The 18,902-nt window shown below is 40.1% G+C and overlaps 1 protein-coding gene across 1 annotated transcript in view; it reads right to left on the bottom strand.

Annotated features, from left to right (window-relative positions):
• The window catches only part of LOC143033374 (uncharacterized), a 22,112-nt gene extending 4,702 nt beyond the window's left edge, over positions 1–17,410 (bottom strand). Inside the window, exons 1-6 of the mRNA XM_076198722.1 lie at positions 17,349–17,410; positions 16,526–16,739; positions 8,298–8,411; positions 7,782–7,902; positions 6,397–7,449; positions 4,275–4,371 (exon numbers count right to left, since the gene is read on the bottom strand). Coding sequence (XP_076054837.1) covers positions 4,275–4,371; positions 6,397–7,449; positions 7,782–7,902; positions 8,298–8,411; positions 16,526–16,576 — 1,436 coding nt within the window. The 5' untranslated portion in view covers positions 16,577–16,739; positions 17,349–17,410. The remainder of the gene's footprint in view (positions 1–4,274; positions 4,372–6,396; positions 7,450–7,781; positions 7,903–8,297; positions 8,412–16,525; positions 16,740–17,348) is intronic.
• Between the last annotated feature and the right edge of the window lie 1,492 nt (positions 17,411–18,902).

Genomic DNA, 18,902 nt, shown 5'->3' on the forward strand with positions numbered 1-18,902 from the left:
GAGGAGGTGGAGGAAATGGCCCTGACGGGCCGCCGGGTAGACAAAAGACCCCAAGACGAGTTGGATGATAACATGTCTAATAGGAATGTGAAGATTAGAGGTATAGATAGGAGCAATATAGCAGAAAGTGATGAGAATATTTTCAAGGGATTTAAAGAGAGTGAGGGGGACTCAAACCCCCCCCGACTGACAAGACTAGAGATGAAGGTTGATAAGGTGATCGAGGACTTGGAGAGTAGGTTAGGTCATATGAACACCATTTTAAAAAGGGTTGAAAGATTGGAAGAACTGGAAAAGGCGAATAAAAACTTAACTGATGAAATAGAAGAACTAAAAAGACAGTTAAGAGAGGTAAAGGGGGAGAATGAGGAATTGAAGAAGAATAGTAAAGAAAACAGAGAAACAATAGCTAAAGAAAGTAAAAATTGGAAGCAAACCCAAGAAGGAAATAAGATTTCATTCACTGACATAGTCAAACAGCAATTGAAAGAACATACTGAAGACTCAGTTATTAAAGTGATGAGACAAAAGGAGAATATAGTAAGGGATTTAGCAGACAAGAAGAAATGTATAATTATATTAGGAATGGAAGAGAAACACAACACAGATAGAACCACAAGAATCAAAGAGGAAAATGAAAAAGTAAGCCAATTACTAGAATCAGTTCAGGAAGATGAACCAGGAATTATGAAACAAATCGAAGAGAAATTTAGACTCGGAAAGTATAGCACAGACAAGACCAGACCAATTAAGATTAAATTCAAGTCACAAACAACGGCAGAGAATATCTTATCCAAAACAGGGAAACTAGCAACAAGTGAACAACACAAAAAGATATGGATAAAAAGAGAAATGAATAAAGAGGAAAGAGAGGAAGAAAAGCAGAAAAGACTGGAAGCTAAGACAAAAAACGAGAACAGAACGGAGTCAGAGAAAGAGAGATTCTATTGGAGAGTAGTGAACATGAAACTAAGGAAGTTCGACATACAAAAGAAAAACATAAGGGAAACAGAGAACACAATGGAAGTGGCAGAAAACTAAGAGTGTCTTACACAAATATAGATGGATTAATAACAGGATTGAATGAGCTGAATGATTATTTGAAAGAAAAAGAACCGGACATAATGAGAATTGTAGAAACAAAGTTAAAAGGCCCACTACCACCCAACAGTGTAGGACATGATGCATACAATTATTGGATTAGAAACAGAGAGAAAAAGCAAGGGGGTGGAGTTATGTTCCTGACTAAGAAGGATATAAACGTGAAAGGTGTCATATATGGAAAGAATACAGTAGAGATGATTATGATAGAAGTGGAAGACAGAGATAAGAAGAGCAGAAAATTTGTGATCAATTATGTGCCTCCGAAAACAGCCTCATGGGAGGAGAGTGAATATAAAAGTATGTTAGAGGACACAAAGATAGCATTAACTAAAATAATGGAAGACGGAGGAAGAATAGTTATGATGGGCGACTTTAATTGCAAAGAAATCTGCTGGGAAGAAATGACAGCAAAGAGTGGTGATGACTCATGGGGAAATGCTCTACTTGAGATGATTACTGACCATTCAATGACACAATGGATACAAGAGAACACTAGGTATAGAAATGAAGAAGAACCATCGAGGCTAGACTTAATAATTACATCTGAACCTAGAATAGTGGACAAGATTGAATATAAAACACCAATAGGTAAAAGTGACCACATATTGATTGAACTGGAACTTAATGAAGAAAAATATATGAAAAGAAATGAACAATATAGAAAAGGAAGAATGATGTATGAAAAAACAAACTTTGATAAAATAAGAGAATTCTTCCAACAAGAAAACTGGGAAGAAATATACAAAGAAGAAACATCAGTGGAAGAGAAATGGAATATTTTGACAAAAATTTACAAAAAAGGAGTGGAAAAGTATGTCCCAAGACAAAAACAAGAAAAAGAATAGGTAAAATGCTGGTACAACAAAAGTTGTAGGGAGTTAAAAGACAAAAGAGACAAAGCCTGGACCAGATGGAAAAAAGACAGAAGACCTGAAAAATGGAAAATATATACTGGTTATAGAAATGAATATGTACAAAAGTGCAGAGAGAAAAAAAGAAAATATGAAAAAGATGTTATAGAAAAGTGTAAAGATCAACCAAAACTATTCTACAGATTTGTAAACAATAAACTGAAAAACAAACAAGACTTGGAGAAATTGAGACAAGGAGGAGTTGAATACACTGAGGAAATGGAAATGGCAGAAATTATGAACAAACATTTTAAATCAGTGTTTACAAGGGAAAATATACAACCTGAAGAGATTGAGTGGAAAGAAAAAGTCCCCCCTATGGAAGAAATAAAAGTAACAAAGAATGAAATATTGACACACTTGGGTAATTTTGATGTCAGAAAATCGCATGGGCCAGATGAAATAGCAAACTGGATTCTGAAAGAATGCAGGAATGAACTGGCAGACAAAATACATAGCATAATAAGCAGTTCCTTAAAAGAAGGAAAAGTTCCAGAAGATTGGAAAAAAGCAAATATAGTACCTATATATAAAGGAGGAAATAAAGAAGAACCTACCAATTATAGACCAGTCTCTCTAACAAGTACAATAGCAAAAATTTGTGAAAGAATTATCAAAAGTAGATGGGTAAAATACTTGGAAAAAAACAACGTACTAAATCCAAGGCAATTTGGATTCAGACAAGGACGGTCATGCGTCACCAATTTAATATGTTTCTATTCAAGGCTAATAGATATAATACAAGAAAGAGATGGATGGGCTGATTGTGCATTTCTAGACCTAAAAAAAGCTTTTGACAAAGTACCACATAAGAAGTTGCTTAAGAAATTAGAATATGAAGGAGGAATACAAGGTAAATTGCTAAATTGGATGGAAGACTTTTTGCAAGAAAGAAAAATGAGAGTAGTGATAAGAGATCAGCACTCAAAATGGAATGAAGTAATAAGCGGTGTCCCGCAGGGAACAGTTCTGGCCCCAATAATGTTTGCTATATATATTAATGATATGGATGAAGGAATTGAAAGCTATATGAGCTTCTTTGCAGATGATGCAAAACTACTGAAAAGAGTGAAAACTGAAGAAGATTGTGAATCACTACAGAGGGATCTAAATAAAGTACAAGAATGGAGTAGGAAGTGGGAGATGGAGTTCAATACAAAAAAGTGTAGTATAATGGAATTTGGAAAAAGCAAAAACAGAATAGCAGGATCATATAATTTGGGAGAAGAAGGAATAAAAAAAGTAGAAAATGAGAAGGACCTGGGAGTCATTGTTATGAATAATATGTCACCTGAGAAACATATAAATAAGATTTTTGGAGAAACTTATAATTTAATAAGAACAATCAAAGTGGCATTTACATACCTGGATGAAGAAATGGTGAGGAAAATCCTAATCACCCTGATAAGACCAAGATTGGAATATGCAGCAACGATATGGTCACCAAGTACAAAAAAATGTATAAAAAAACTTGAAAGGATACAAAGAGCAATTACAAAACTGGCACCAACACTCTCAAAACTATCATATGAAGAGAGACTACAAAAACTTAAACTACAGACACTAGAGCAAAGAAGAGAGAGAGGAGATTTGATAGCTATTTACAGAATCATGAAAGGCATAGAAATTACTGATAGAGAGAATCTGATAAAATGGGATGACAGAAATACAAGAGGACACGGAAAGAAAATAAAAAAAAGACAGCTATAGAAGAGATTTTAAAAAGAACAGCTTTCCTCACAGAGCAATAGACAGTTGGAACAAGTTAGATGAGAAAGTGGTGTGTGCAAAAACAATACATGAATTTAAAAATAGTTTAGATAAAATGAGATATGAAGACGGGACCCCACGAGCATAGCTCCCCTTCCCGTAAAATACAACTAGGTAAATACAACTAGGTAAATACACACACACACACACACACACACACAAACACACACAAAACTTTATCATAAAAATACTATTAATGGATGTCATCACTGAAAAGAAAAAGAATAAGAGTGTAAGAGTGATTTTGTGTGTGTGTGTGTGTGTGTGTGTGTGTGTGTGTGTGTGTGTGTGTGTGTGTGTGTGTGTTTGTGTGTGTTTGTGTGTGTGTGTTTGTTTGTGTGTGTTTGTTTGTGTGTGTTTGTGTGTGTTTGTGTGTGTTTGTGTGTGTGTGTGTGTGTGTGTGTGTGTGTGTGTGTGTGTGTGTGTGTGTGTGTGTGTGTGTGTGTGTCCCCCCCCCATACAGAAGAACCTCTTCTCCTGTAGTCTTACTTGGAATAGTTGAAAGTTGCCGCGTCGTCCCACTGGAAGGTTCCCTCCTGGTCCTGGTCGTGGAGCCCGATCCAAGCGTCTTCGAACTCGAAGTTCTCTGTCATAGAGTGAGGCGCACGTGAGTGTATGCCAAGAGCCTCCTGGCTACGGCCGAAGCCGTCACCTTTACCCTGTGTGCTCGGGGAGCCATGGCAAATGGCGATCATGAATGACTAGTGACTTATTTACTGAATATATAATTCTCGTATTCTTTTGATTTTTTTTATTGAGAATTTTTTTTTACTTTGTTTCCTAAGACTCTTAGATTTCTGTTTACTTATTCTGAGCATAGTTTTGGCAAGAGTTGATTCTTATCGATATTCATTTTGACAATTATTGGGGTTAATTAAGGGGGTACGCGACACCTGGAGGTCATTTTCTAAAATATTTAGAGTAAAGAGCTGAAACTTCTCAGGTAAATAGGTATCCATATTGCCTACATTTTAGGTGAAGCAGAATGATGTATGTACACATGTACACATGTACACATGTACGTATACCAGTAGCGACATTTAAAAGTCCACAGCACCATAATACGTGGACCAATTTGTTTTATATTTTGGCTATGATTAGTCAGTAGGCACACCTAGGGCCGGTCATTGAGTAATTGAACAATTTTCTTTATACTTTTGTAAACAGGCATTTCAATTTTAATGGCTGGCAAAAATCGTGAAAAATACAATTTTTTTGCTCTTGTTTCCATTATTACTCCGAACTCTTTCATCCTATTCAAAATATTCGAAGGATCGGCCCTAGCAGTTACTAAAAGTAATATTCCCTGTAAGTTTCATCTAAATCTAATGTATATTAGATTTTTTATGATTAAAAAAAAGTAGAAAAATATCGAACGGAGATATGGCAACTTGAAATATGAATATATCTGTAACTTGCTTATAGTTTCACCAATTTGACTGATTTTTTTCATGGCTTAATTCTTATTATATAATAAGTAAGTACAGTAAAAATTATCAAAATATTTTAATTATGAGTACTTTAAATACTGAAAAACTAAAGTATAAGTATGTCACAGTAGTGACGACGCACAGACGACATCATATAATTTGCTTTTTTGCACCTTTGGCGGTTTCTTCATATGAAACCTCTCTGCTGGGGGTCTTCAGGGTATCTAAATCATTGGAAAGAGGTTTATTTTCCAGTAGTGGGCGCTTTCTCTTTCCTCATCAGATTCCCCTCGCCAATCTATGTTGGTAAGGCACCCCTTCCAGCATCATATGATGTCCCTTCTTCTTTCTTCTTCCTGTATAGCCTTGATCTTTTTCCTCTTGCTTTCTTCTTTGGATTTAATCTTCCTCTTTGAATTGTTTAGTCTAATGTTGTCCTTTACCTCTGTTACCGTCACAGAGGTGCAGGTGAGGGCGGTGGTGGAGTGAGAGGTGGTGAGATCTTTAGTCGTCTTTGACTGCTTGCCATCTTTAACTGCTGTTTTTTGTCATTGTGATGTTCTTTTGTTCTTTTTGCTACCCATGATGACTGTACTAAAGAGTAATATGTACTAGCTAAAGTAATAGATTGCAATGAGAGCTCATGAGACATGCGTACTTCCCTTTTCGGAGCTAGCCGGTAACTAACGCTTAGTTTCGCACAAAGTTGGCGAAATATTCTCCCTCCACCTTCCTCCCTTCCCCTCCACAATCGTATTGGCCGTTGATACACTGGGCGAGTGTAAATTCAATCAAATTTCAACGTTATTCGCTGCGCCTGAAGGTCCTAAGTGGCACGCCTCCTTCCAGTGTGGGTTGCGCCTTTAAATCTGTCCCTTTAATCCTCACCCAGGACCTTTAAATTGCGCGCGGCTGGAAAATTATTTGTCGGGATTTATTTCTAAGTGGTATACGAACATTTTGAACACAGTTTTGAAAAATGCCATATCTTGACCAAATTCACCCCCCCAGGTGTCGCGTACCCCCTAAGTGGAACGACATCGAAACGAATATCACCGACATTGAAATCTGCACAAATCCTTACCCTTTCCTACGCTTACCAGTACCCCTTCGTATCTGTGTTCGGAACTGTACAAACCAACCCGAACCCACTATGAAACCGGAGACGTCGTTGAACCCACCTGTGATGAAGGTGTTCTCTTCCTCGGACCTGATGGAGGCCAGTTGGCTTCCGATCTTCTCGCAGAAGTTCTTCGCCGAAGCTCGGTTGCCCACGTCATCCTCGGAGGACATGAGGAAGCAGGCGTCCCCGAAGAGCTTCCATCCCGAAGGGCACACCAACTCCCGGGAGATCGCTGTGGTTGTCCCTCCCGATGAAGGACTTGTGTTGTCGCTGGTGGCTACCGGAGACTCGGTCGAAGACGAAGAGGTTTCTGCCACCGATGTAGACGTGTTCATTGATGTAACCCCGTCTGAGGTGAGTGTTGTGGGAGCAGGTGTTGTGGGGGCAGGTGTTGTGGGAGCAGGTGTTGTGGGAGCAAGTGTTGTCTCAGCAGGTGTCGTGGGAGCAGGTGTTGTGGGAGCAAGTGTTGTCTCAGCAGGTGTCGTGGGAGCAGGTGTTGTGGGAGCAGGTGTTGTGGGAGCAGGTGTTGTGGGAGCAGGTGTCGTCTCTACAGGTGTTGTGGGAGCAGGTGTCGTCTCAGCAGGTGTTGTGGGAGCAGGTGTTGTCTCAGAAAGTGTTGTAGGAACACGTGTTGTCTCTGCAGGTGCCTTTGCAGTTGTTGTCTCAGCAGGTGTTGTCTCAGCAGGTGTCGTCTCTGCAGGTGTCTCAGCAGTTGTTGCAGCAGGTGTTGTCTCAGCAGGTGTCGTCTCTGCAGGTGTTGTAGGGGCAGGTGTCGTCTCAGCAGGTGTTGTGGGAGCAGGTGTCGTTTCAGCAGGTGTTGTCTCAGCAAGTGTTGTAGGAACACGTGTTGTCTCTGCAGGTGTTGTCAGAGCAGGTGTTGTCCCTGCAGGTGTCGTCCCAGCAGGTGTCGTCTCAGCAGGTGTCGTCTCAGCAGGTGTCGTTTCTGCAGGTGTTGTGGGAGCAGGTGTCGTCTCAGCAGTTGTTCCTAAATCACAATATGTCTGATCCGGTGTCGTTGCAGGTGTGGGCGTTGGCTTCCCACAGGGCGGCGCAGGTGTCGGAGCAGGGGTAGACGCCTCACACTGCATCTGTTGCTCTTGTAAAGCTTCGTCTGCGAAAAAGGGAACAGCTCAGGTGAAAAGCTTTCAGTCCACATGTGTGTATGAGAATCAGGAGGAGAAGGGAAGAGTGAGGAGGAAGAGGAGGGTGAGGAAGAGGAAGAAGAGGAGAAAGGGAAGAGGATGAGGATGAGGAGGAAGACAGGAGGAGGAGCAGGAGGTTCAAGAGGAACAGGGGAGGATAGAAAGCAAAAAAAAAAAAGAAAGAAAAATGCAGAACAATAAGAGGAAAAAGATGAAGAAATGTTGAACAGGAAAAGGAAAAACGAATAGGAGAGAGAGAGAGAGAGAGAGAGAGAGAGACGGAGTGACAGACTCCACCCACCTGTTTTTGCGTCTACGACCTCGCAGGACACCAATTGGTCCTTGTTGAAGGTAACTTTGGCCATTTTGCCCAGAATGCTGAGGCTCTCCATGCGGTGGTAGAAGAAGCCTTCAAACCACATCTGTGAAAGAAGAAATAATATACAAGTTTTTAACATGTATAGATAACGCAACAAAGTAACGTCGTAGCACATTGGTAAAATTATACTAATGACGCACTTTCGCAGAAGAATAGGCAAAAGTAAAGAAATCCGTATATTTTGATCACTATCTGTGATCATCTTCATCTGCTGAAGAGGATCACAGATAGTAATCGAAATATACGGATTTCTTTATTTTCGTCTATTCTTCTCCAAAAGTGGGTCATTAGTACAATGTATAGATTTTATATATAGGTACCATGTGGCAGAATATGGTGGCTATGGTGATTGGGAGAAAGGATGGGGGTTGCTTTTACTCAGACCAAAAGTAACTCGCGAAGCAATTTAGGACAAACTGGATCACAAACGCAACTTACCGATTTCATCATTCCACTGCAATTGCTGGAACACTCCAGGTTCTCAGCGTCGTCCACGACCGCCGATACTTCGCACTCGATGGTTGTTGTCTTGCACTCCACGTTAGCAAGCAGCTGTTGAAATAATAATAATAATAATAATAATAATAATAATAATAATAATAATAATAATAATAATAATAATAATAATAATAATAATAATAATAATAATAATAATAATAATAATAATAATAATAATAATAATAATAATAATAATAATAATAATAATGATGATGATGATGATAATGATAACAACAACAACAACAACAACAATAATAATAATAGTAATAATAATAATAATAATAATAATAATAATAATGATAATAATAATAATATTAATAATAATGATAATAATAACAATAATGATAATAATAATAATAATAATAATAATAAAAATTATAATAATAATATCTATTTTTATACCAAAGGCTTTTTCCCTCTTATAAGAGAGGTAGCCAAAAAACAAAGGCATAAACACCACTCCCACCAACAGCACATCCACAGCAAGGCCGCTTCATTAAATCGGCGACCCCCCTCTCCATCCCCTTATACAGAAAAGGAGAAGACGGGGAGAAGTCCCTTCGGGCTGCATCAAATTATTTCTCACACATACTCCCTCACCCCTCCATCCTCCACCCATTCCCCCTCATGGATCACAGCACCATCCATATACAACCATTCTCCATTCACCCCTGTCTTTTGTCCTCTCTCGTCCTTCCTCAACAGACATTCCCCTCTTTCCCAACGCCCCTTTTACTCCATCCATCCATCTCATCCTAGGTCGACCCCTCATGCTCACTCCTTCCATCTCTGCTTTCCACGCCTCATTTACTAATCTTTCTTCACTCATTCTTTCTATGTGTCCAATCCTTCCCAATACTCTATCATCAATCCTATCTCTCAATTCCCTTTCCACCCCCGTTCTCTTCTTCACCTCCTCATTTCTCACTCTTGCCTATTAACCCCTATCATACTTCTCAGACCCTGTTCGAGAGTTCCTTGACGTGGTGGATAGGCTTGAGAATCTTAATGACTACAAAAGGTATATCGATAGAGAGGAAATCTCTGTAGGATCACCCATATTGAACAGGTTTTGTAAGAAAGATCAGACAAAGAGCAGCTCACACGGACAGTCGCAGGATCCACTGCAAACTGGCACATCCCTGATGGCGAACAGGGAAATTCCTTAAAGATATATGGGGTACCGTCATAATGACGGCGTGGACCATTGGGCACCCTATAGATATAGGGCTTCAGCGAATATAATGAATAAGGTGACACCAGAGAAATATTTCACCAGAAACCTGTTGGCACGGAGGTGAGATTACTGCCAACCCCCCTTCATAGCATATGTGAACAGCACAGCAAAAACAAAGCCTGGTGTTCCTGTTGAGTCATCGTCTCTTAAAGGTCCAACCGCATTGCCTCGTGTGCTTACGGGCAGTGTGCCACCGAGTGTGAGTAAGCACTGTCCAAACAGATCCAAGTCTTGAACAGCCAGGGCGATATAATACATCCCTGACGATGTCCCACCTATATCTCAAACCACTCACTCTTTCTATTTCTAATCCTGACACACGCTCTATTACTCTTATAAAAACTCTTGACAGCTCCTAAAAAATTTCCTCTTATCCTATATATCTGCAAAACCTCCCACAGTGCCTTTCTGTCTACTCTGTCATAAGCCTTTTCCAAATCCATAACAAAAAAACATCCTTACCGTTTCCTATATCTTTCTCACATATCTGTCAGACCACAAAAATCTGATCTACGCAACTACGCAACCCCTACCTGTCCTAAACCCACACTTTTCCTCACCAATTACTCCCTCTGTTCCTCTCCTAATCCTCTCAATCAAGACCCAATAGCCTTCCCAACTACACTCAACAAGCTGAACCCTCTGCAACTACTACACTCACACTTGTCCCCCTTTCCCTTGTAAAGTGCATGCACTCCTCCAGTCCTCCGGCACTTTACCCTCTCTTAAACAAACATCAAATAACATCACTAGCCAGTTCACCATCACTGTACCTCAATTTTTTCAGGGATTCTGCATGACATCCATCCAACCCAGGTGCCTTACCTGCTCTCATCATCTTAACAGCTGCTTTCACTTCATCTCTCCCTATTTCTCCTCCATTTTCCTCAATCATCACTCTCATTTTCTTAGCGCTTCCCACTGCAACTACCTTTCCCTCCCTATCCTCCTTCACATTTAGCAACTTCCTAAGATACTCTGCCCACCTTCCTCACTGCCTTCTTTTCCATTATCATCTCTCTATCTGCACCTTTTACCTTTACTTCTTTACTTGATTCGCCCCCTCTCCCTATTTTAATTTATTTCCAAAACATCTTTTTATTACTTTCAAAGTTTTCTGTCATACTCTTACCCCATTTCACACGAGCTTTCCTCTTTGCCTCCTTTATCTTGTGCTTTAATTCTCTTCTCTTTACTTTGTACCTCTTATACGATTCCCTCGTCCTAATTTGTAACCAATCTATGAAAGCCGGCTTCTTCTCTTCTACGCCTTTCTTTGTTTCCTCATCCCACCACTCACTCACTACTCTTCCTTCTATTTCCTCCCGTCCTCCTTGTTCCACACACCATCTTTGCACACCTTATGACTCCCTCTTTGAACTATCCCCATTCCTCCTACACTCCTAGTTCTACTCTATCCTTCACTACCTCCAACTCCTCTCTCAGCTTCTTCTTATACTCCTCCTTTTCTTCTCATTTAAGCTGTTCACTCTAAGTTCCCCTCTACCTTCTGCCCTTTTCCTCTTTCTCCACCTAATTACAAAGGATTACAAAGGCGGAAGGTGGAGCATGCCGACCTCTTGGTCCATAACTAGGTCGGATGCGAAAAAATTATAATAATGATGAATAAATAAATAGATAAATAAATAAATAGAAGTATGATAATATGAAAAATAATAAATAAGATAAACAAATAAAGGAATATGTATAGTTAAACAATAAACAAGCAGGTAAATAGTAAATAATAACAAATTGACATATAACTAATAATAAATGAGAATCAAGCAAACAATGATAAACAAATGATAACAAAACAAATAAACAAATAATATAAAATAAATGACAGTCATTACAGCATCTTGCTTAGATGTTTATCTAAATGATTCTTAAAGCTTTGAACTGAACTACATTGCACTGCCTCTGCAGGAAGTTTATTCCATTCATTAACTACACGGTTGGCGAAGTTGTTTCTACCCACTTCCAAATTAAATCTATTTCCCGACAGTCTGAGACCATTGTTTCTTGTCTGATTCTCATTCAGTGTGAAAATTTTGTCACTTTTGCTGTTGTCAATTCCCTTTAGAATCTTAAAAACCTATATCAAGTCACCTTTGAGTCTACACTTTTTTAGGAAAAACAGATTCATATGTTTTAGTCGATTTTCGTATGATTCATTTTTCATATTTAGAATCAATTTTGTGGCTCGCAGTTGTACTTTTTCCAATCTGTCAATATCTTTAATGAGATTCGGTGACCATACGGAAATAGAGTATTCCAAATGTGGACTTTTGAAGTCAAAAGATCGCGTAATCAGCCCTAGAATCTTATTTGCTTTCTCAGAGGCTGAAATACACTGCTTAGACAATTTGAGATCGTTATTGATAATTACGCCAAGATTTAGAATCAGTTCTGTGGCTCGCCGTTGTACTTTTTCCAATCTGTCAATGTCTTTAATGAGATTCGATGACCATGCAGAAACAGTATATTCCAAATGTGGACTTTTGAAGTCAAAAGATCGCGCAATCAGTCCTAGAATCTTATTTGCTTTCTCAGAGGCTGAAATACACTGGTTAGATGATTTGAGATTATTATTGATAATTACGCCGAGATGCTTTTCACTGCCCACTTTTGTTAACGAATTTCCGAATAACTTGTAATTGTACTTACTGTTATTTTTACCTATGTGCATTACCTTGCATTTACTTGTGTTAAATTTCATTAGCCACTTTTTAGACCATTGCTGTAATCTATCTAAATCTTCTTGAATATCTAATTGGTTGAAGTGATCATTTGCAATTCCGCACAGGTTTGTATCATCAGCAAATTTGGAAACAGTAGATTTTAGTCCGTGGTCTATATCATTTATATATACTATGGTTAGAAGTGCCTCAAGAACGGAACCTTGGGGAACTCCACTTGTAAAAAATTTCCATCTAGAAGTTTTTCCAGTTAAAACAACTCTCTGTTTTCGATCATTCAATCAATTACTAGTCCAACTAAATAGACTACCACTTATTCCGTGTGGACCTAATTTAGTAAGTAGTCTTTCGTGGGGGACGGTATCAAAATCTTTTGCAAAGTCTAGATATATTAAATCTATATTGTTTCTTTTGTCATAATTCGAGATGACTATATTGAAGAATTCGAGTAAGTTATTCACGCAAGAACGTTTCCGTCTGAATCCATGTTAATGATGATGATAATAATGATAATGATGATAATGGTAATCATAATATCAATAATGATAATAATGATAATAATGATAAAGATAATAAAGATAATAAAGATAATAAAGATAATAAAGATAATAATGATAATAATGATAATGATAATAATTATGATGATAATTATGATAATGATGATATTGATAATATTGATGATAATTATAATAATGATAATGATAATAATGACAATAATGACAATAATTACAATAATGATAATATTGATAATAATGATAATAATGATAATAATAATAAAGATAATGATAATAATGGTAATAATGATGATGATGATAATGATAATAATTAGGATGATAATAATAATAATAATGAAGATAATGATAATAATGACAATAATGGTGATGATAATGATAATAGTGATAATAATGATAATGATAATCATAATAATAAATGCAACTCCTTACACTGCTTTAGGAGCATCGTGGCACTAACAGAATCGTCAATGGATACTGTAAGATCCCAGTCTCATTCTGGGGACCAAGTGACAGACCATGGGGTTGCACCCTCGGTAGGGGTGAGGGAAAGGTATAAGTTTGTTTCAGAAGAAGGGAGTTTGAGAGACGCAACACAACGAACGTTCGTCTTCATTTGTAAATTTGGGAGAATTTCTTAGGAAATTACTTATATTTGAATTTCGCAAAAAATCGATGATATTCAAGAAGAAACTACTTGTTACATTCATATCCTGTGAACATATTTATATCCGGTGTTGTGTCTCACAAATTTGTCCTAACAAATTATAATTTTCATTTTTGCAATTGTGTGTGTGTATTCACCATGGTCTTCGATATATGGATAATGCTGTGACCTTACACGCACACACACACCAAACTCCCCGGCCACGATAGTTGGAGTAACGACTCGCAGCGCAGTGATACTGAAATTATTTAAGCCCTGGTAGGGATTCGAACTCGGACATCTGTAATAGCGGTCGCGAACGCTACCACTGTGCCGTGTGTGTGTGTGTGTGTGTGTGTGTGTATGGGTTGCCACGACGAAGCTCGGCTACCTGTCCGTGGGAAATGGAACAGACAATTTTTAGGTCACCTTTTCTAGACCCCTCCCAATTCACGAAACCAGAAAAATGCAGAAGAATGGTGGACCAACCTCGCCACTAAGATCCAAGGTTTCGCGGATACAGGGGACCAACATCAATTTTACAATGCCCTCAAGACACGAAGCAATAACCTCTGCCCTGTCCGAAGTGCTGACGGCTCCACACTCTTCACCGAGAAGACCGACATCCTCAGGCGATGGGCTGACCATTACCAAGAATTATTGAATAGACAAAATCCTACTGACCCTCCTTTTCTCAACAGCCTTCCCAACCTTCCTGTAATTCAAGATTTGGATGACATACCAACCATCCAAGAAGTGAGCCGTGCAATCAACAGCCTCAAGAACAATAAAGCCACTCGTCCTGATGGCATCCCAGCTGAGCTCCTAAAGCATGGTGGGCAAGTTGTTGTGAACTGTCTCCACAATATAATTCAAGAAGTGTGGCATTCAAGTTGCTACCCACAACAATGGAAAGATGCAGATATCATCAGCATTTACAAAAAGAAAGGGGACAGGAACATCTGTGGTAACAGTCGAGGCATCTCCCTTCTGTCAGCTTCAGGGAAGGTAGTCACAAGAATATTATTGTCTCGAATTATCAACAACATCATAGAACAAGTATTACCTGAATCTCAGTGTGGCTTCAGACAAGAGCGCAGCATAGTCGACATGGTGTTTGTGGCAAGACAGCTCCAGGAGAAAAGTATTGAGCAACACCAAGACCTCTACATGGTGTTTATAGATCTTGCCAAGGCTTTTGACACTGTGAACCGTCCTCTTCTATGGCAAGTACTTGTAAAATTTGGATACCCACCAACATTTCTGGGTGTCCTGAGAGCTTTTCACGATGGTTCTATGGCTCGAGTGTCCAGTTCTGGGCTCAAGTCTGAGCCATTCCCTATTGAGTCAGGTGTGAAGCAGGGTGTGTTATTGCTCCCATCTTATTCAATTTATCTCTCGCTGCAGTCTCCAACATTGCCAGACAGCAAATCGATCCTGCTGATGGTGTCAGGTTGTCTAACAGGCTGGATAGCAACCTCTTCAATCTGCGACGCCTCCAAGCCAAAACACGTGTGACAGATGAGGTAATCCATGAACTGCAGTACGCAGATGACACTGCTTTAGTGAGCTCATCCAAAGAGGGTCTTCAGCGCACCATCAACGATGTCTCAAATATATATACCAGATCTGGACTAGTCATCAACATAAACAAAACAGAAGTGCTTATTATCTCTGAACAACAAGAGCCTCCGGAATTCACTATCAATCAACAACCTCTGAAAAACACTAAAAAGTTTACCTACCTCGGCTCAGTCCTCACTGACTCCTGTGACCTGACAAGCGAAATCCAACGCCGCATTGGTTTGGCAGCAGCAGCTTTTGGTAGACTATCACACAGAGTGTTCTTGAACCGCAACCTCACCACCACCACCACCACCACCAAGGTTTCGGTGTATAAGGCAATCTGTCTCTCCATCCTTCTGTATGGCAGTGAGTCATGGGTGCCTTATAGACGCCACTTGAAAAAGATGGAGGCCTTTCACACCAGCTGCTTACAGCGCATACTGGGTCTAAAATGGTGGCACAAGGTACCTCACAGTGAAATCCGTCGACGCACACAAATGGTCCCACTGGAAACAGTCTTAACCCAACGTCAACTACAGTGGCTGGGGCATACCATCCGCATACCAGAAGAGAGACTCCCACGTAAAGCTCTCTATGGAGAACTTGCTGAGGGCAGACGCCACCCTGGGGGCCCACGTAAACGACACAAGGACCATCTGAAAACAACGCTGAAAAAATGTGGCATCGAACCCACCACCATTGAAAATGTTGCTGCCGATCGGAGAGAATGGTGATCTACATGCCAAAACGGCTTAGATACTCTCACTTCCACCTACAACGATCGGGCAGAACATCGAAGACGGCAAAGACATGCGGCACATCAGGCAGAGGGTAACTTTCCCTGTGATACCTGCGGCCGTATATGCAAATCGAGAATCGGACTCCACAGCCACCAGCGAGTTCATCTGGCGTAATACCACTTCTAGGCATGGTGCAACGTCATCGTCGTGTGCGACGGACTACTATAAGTAAGTAAGTGTGTGTGTAAAATCTTTGGTCTTATGGAAAGAAAAGGGAAGGGTCCTGTGGTCTTCTGGGGGGTCACGGTCGGTAAGAGTGCAGCCCCATCATTCAGTCGAGGATCCACACATCCCCACAAACACAAGTTCAATATAAATTATGCCGTTAGGTAATGAGAAATCAATAAATCCTACTTCTATTGCCAATTAGAATATATATTTTTCCAATTCTATGAGAAATCTCCAGGTTTTCGATGAGACTGAGGTAAGGGTTTTGGGTGTTGTGGAACGATTTTTTTGTGTGAAAAGAAAGATGACAACGACACTGACGATAATAATGTCGAAATCAGCAATAAGAATGGCAAACTATCATGTTAGACATTTTCTCTTCACTCATGGGCGTGTTCTTGCCATTCTCTGTTATTTTCCACCCAAATCTATTCATAACAAGAACCGCCGAAGGCCAAACACCCCTGGAGTAGCCGGGATGACGAAGCCGGTGCTTGTCTATATGGAAAAAAGAGGTTACAAGCATTATGAAATACTCACGAAAGTCAAGACTGTCGAGGCGAGGAATGTGGTCCTCAGAACTCCCATCATGTCGAGAAGGAGTAACCGAAGAAGGAGATCGAAAACGACGAGAAGAGCCTTGTAGTGATATCTAAAAGAGAGCTAGATCGTTTCTGCTGCCTTCTCCAGCATGCCTAAGTAAGCAAGGTGGCGAGAGACCAGATGACGTCATAGAATTGAGTACGTCACCATTCTGTTGACATCAGCTCTATTAGTCATTCATCAATAACTCAACTTATTTTTTCCTCATTGATAGTTAGGTCTTATCAAGTCACCGCAATAAGTAATGAGCTTATCCAAGTTTATATTAATCATGATTTGAAATACCTTTGAAAATATAAAATCTACTTGGACCCTTTGGCCAAAGGTGTCTCATTAGCAAGTATTCAGTATTCAAGACTGGTGTGATATTGTCCATTTGTTTAACCATGATTCACTCGGTGTTTGTGTAGCAGGTATGCACACACACACACACACACACACACACACACACACACACACACACACACACACACACACACACACACACACACACACACACACACACACACACACACACACACACACTTTTTCTCGCTGAAGTGGGCGATTTCAAGCCTAGTCTAAATATAGAGAACTATTAGATGGAACCCAACCTAACCTACCTCAACCTAACCTAACCTAGCCCAACCTAACCCAATCTAACCCAAACCAATCTAACCCAACCCAACCTAACACATTGTTCTTTCTGGGGTGGTAAACATCCATAAAACGTTATAAATGAAACCTTTGGTAGGTTTGTGCTACTCTATAATAATCGCACCTTGGCTTCAAGGCACCAGCTTACAAATGGGCAACGAAGTGTCAACAGTTGCACTCAGAGACAAAACGACGCGCAGCATCGTCGCTTCTGGGTTTTATACCAAGGATTTTGCAAACACATCATTTTCCTATGTTGCTGGTTGGTGTTTGCGTTTTATCTTATATCATATTCTTATCCATATATAGGTGATTCTATCTAATGTTCGAGTAGTATCTATATACTTCTCGATAATTAGAGAGAGTTATGACATGATGCAACCATCTACCACTCCGATGTAAGGGGATTGTTGGTGATCAGGGGTGATTGGTATTTGTTTCTTGTAAACTTCCGTCATGGCATGAGAAAGTACTGCAAGCGTGATTTTTTTTTTTTTTTTTTTTTTTTTTTTTTTTTTTTTTTTGTGTGTCAGCAAGAATTGGTGTTCAGCAGTCACGTAGACCTTTGGTCACGTGTAACTGCAATGGCTACTTGATTCCCCTGGCGACTCCGGTCACCTCGAGTGGGGTTTGCGTGGTAGAGGGTTGAGTTTAAGTTATGTTTGTGTGTCTCGGCTGACGGTCAGGGGCCCCCCGTGGCGACTGTTCGAACCCTCGCCGTGGCGCAGATGTTAAGAAATGCATCCACACTGAGTCATGGCCCCCGACTTGGTCATCAGTGTGTGTGTGTGTGTGTGTGTGTGTGTGTGTGTGTGTGTGTGTGTGTGTGTGTGTGTGTGTGTGTGTGTGTGTGTGTGTGTGTGTGTGTGTGTGTGTGTGTGTGTGTGTGTGTGTGTGTGTGTGTGTGTGTGTGTGTGTGTGTGTGTGTGTGTGTGATACATCAGCTTCCTCCGGGTATCGTCACTGCAATGGCACACTGTGATCTATGTCTCCCGCGTTCATGTATGAATTGTTCAGGACCACCGACAAGGTTGAGGTCCGAGTGGCTACCAGCCCTGCGAACCATGAAAAAGAAGAAGAAAAAGAAGAAGAAGAGGAGCTAAGGAAACTCTTAAACGCTTTTGGAATTAAAACACACCTCAGTCAACACATAGTCTCCGGCTGATGTGCTTCTAATCTTATACTAACTTTCAGCTTGCAATGTTATTCCGAACAGGGGCTCAATCACCCTTCACCACCCATTAGTGCCATCTGGGGAGTGATTATTTGAAATCTAATTGATGTCTTCACCATTATAATCTCGGGTTGATAATTGTTCTTGTGTTTCAGATTGTTTACCTGGAGAATGAGATTCTCTGCCCTCCCAACGGTAATGGCACCTTCCGGAACAAAATCCCTGCATGGTCTGCTGCTTTGCCTAGGTTATGTTTGAAATGTTCAGGAAGAAATTCCTCTATATCTTGTAATTACTAAACTGTGTCGTATCTTCTGGTTCATCTTGACATTAGCGTTCGAAATCTGTACACCCTATACACACACAAGCACACACACACACACACACACACACACACACACACACACACACACACACACACACACACACACACGTATATCTCCTCGTGTGTGCCTGTATATTGTATGATTACACATGTGTTTATCATTTGTGGTTATATTTGTT

Source organism: Oratosquilla oratoria, chromosome 15 (assembly GCF_046742065.1).
Source record: "Oratosquilla oratoria isolate Oo_2021 chromosome 15, ASM4674206v1, whole genome shotgun sequence".
NCBI classification, from domain to species: domain Eukaryota; kingdom Metazoa; phylum Arthropoda; class Malacostraca; order Stomatopoda; family Squillidae; genus Oratosquilla; species Oratosquilla oratoria.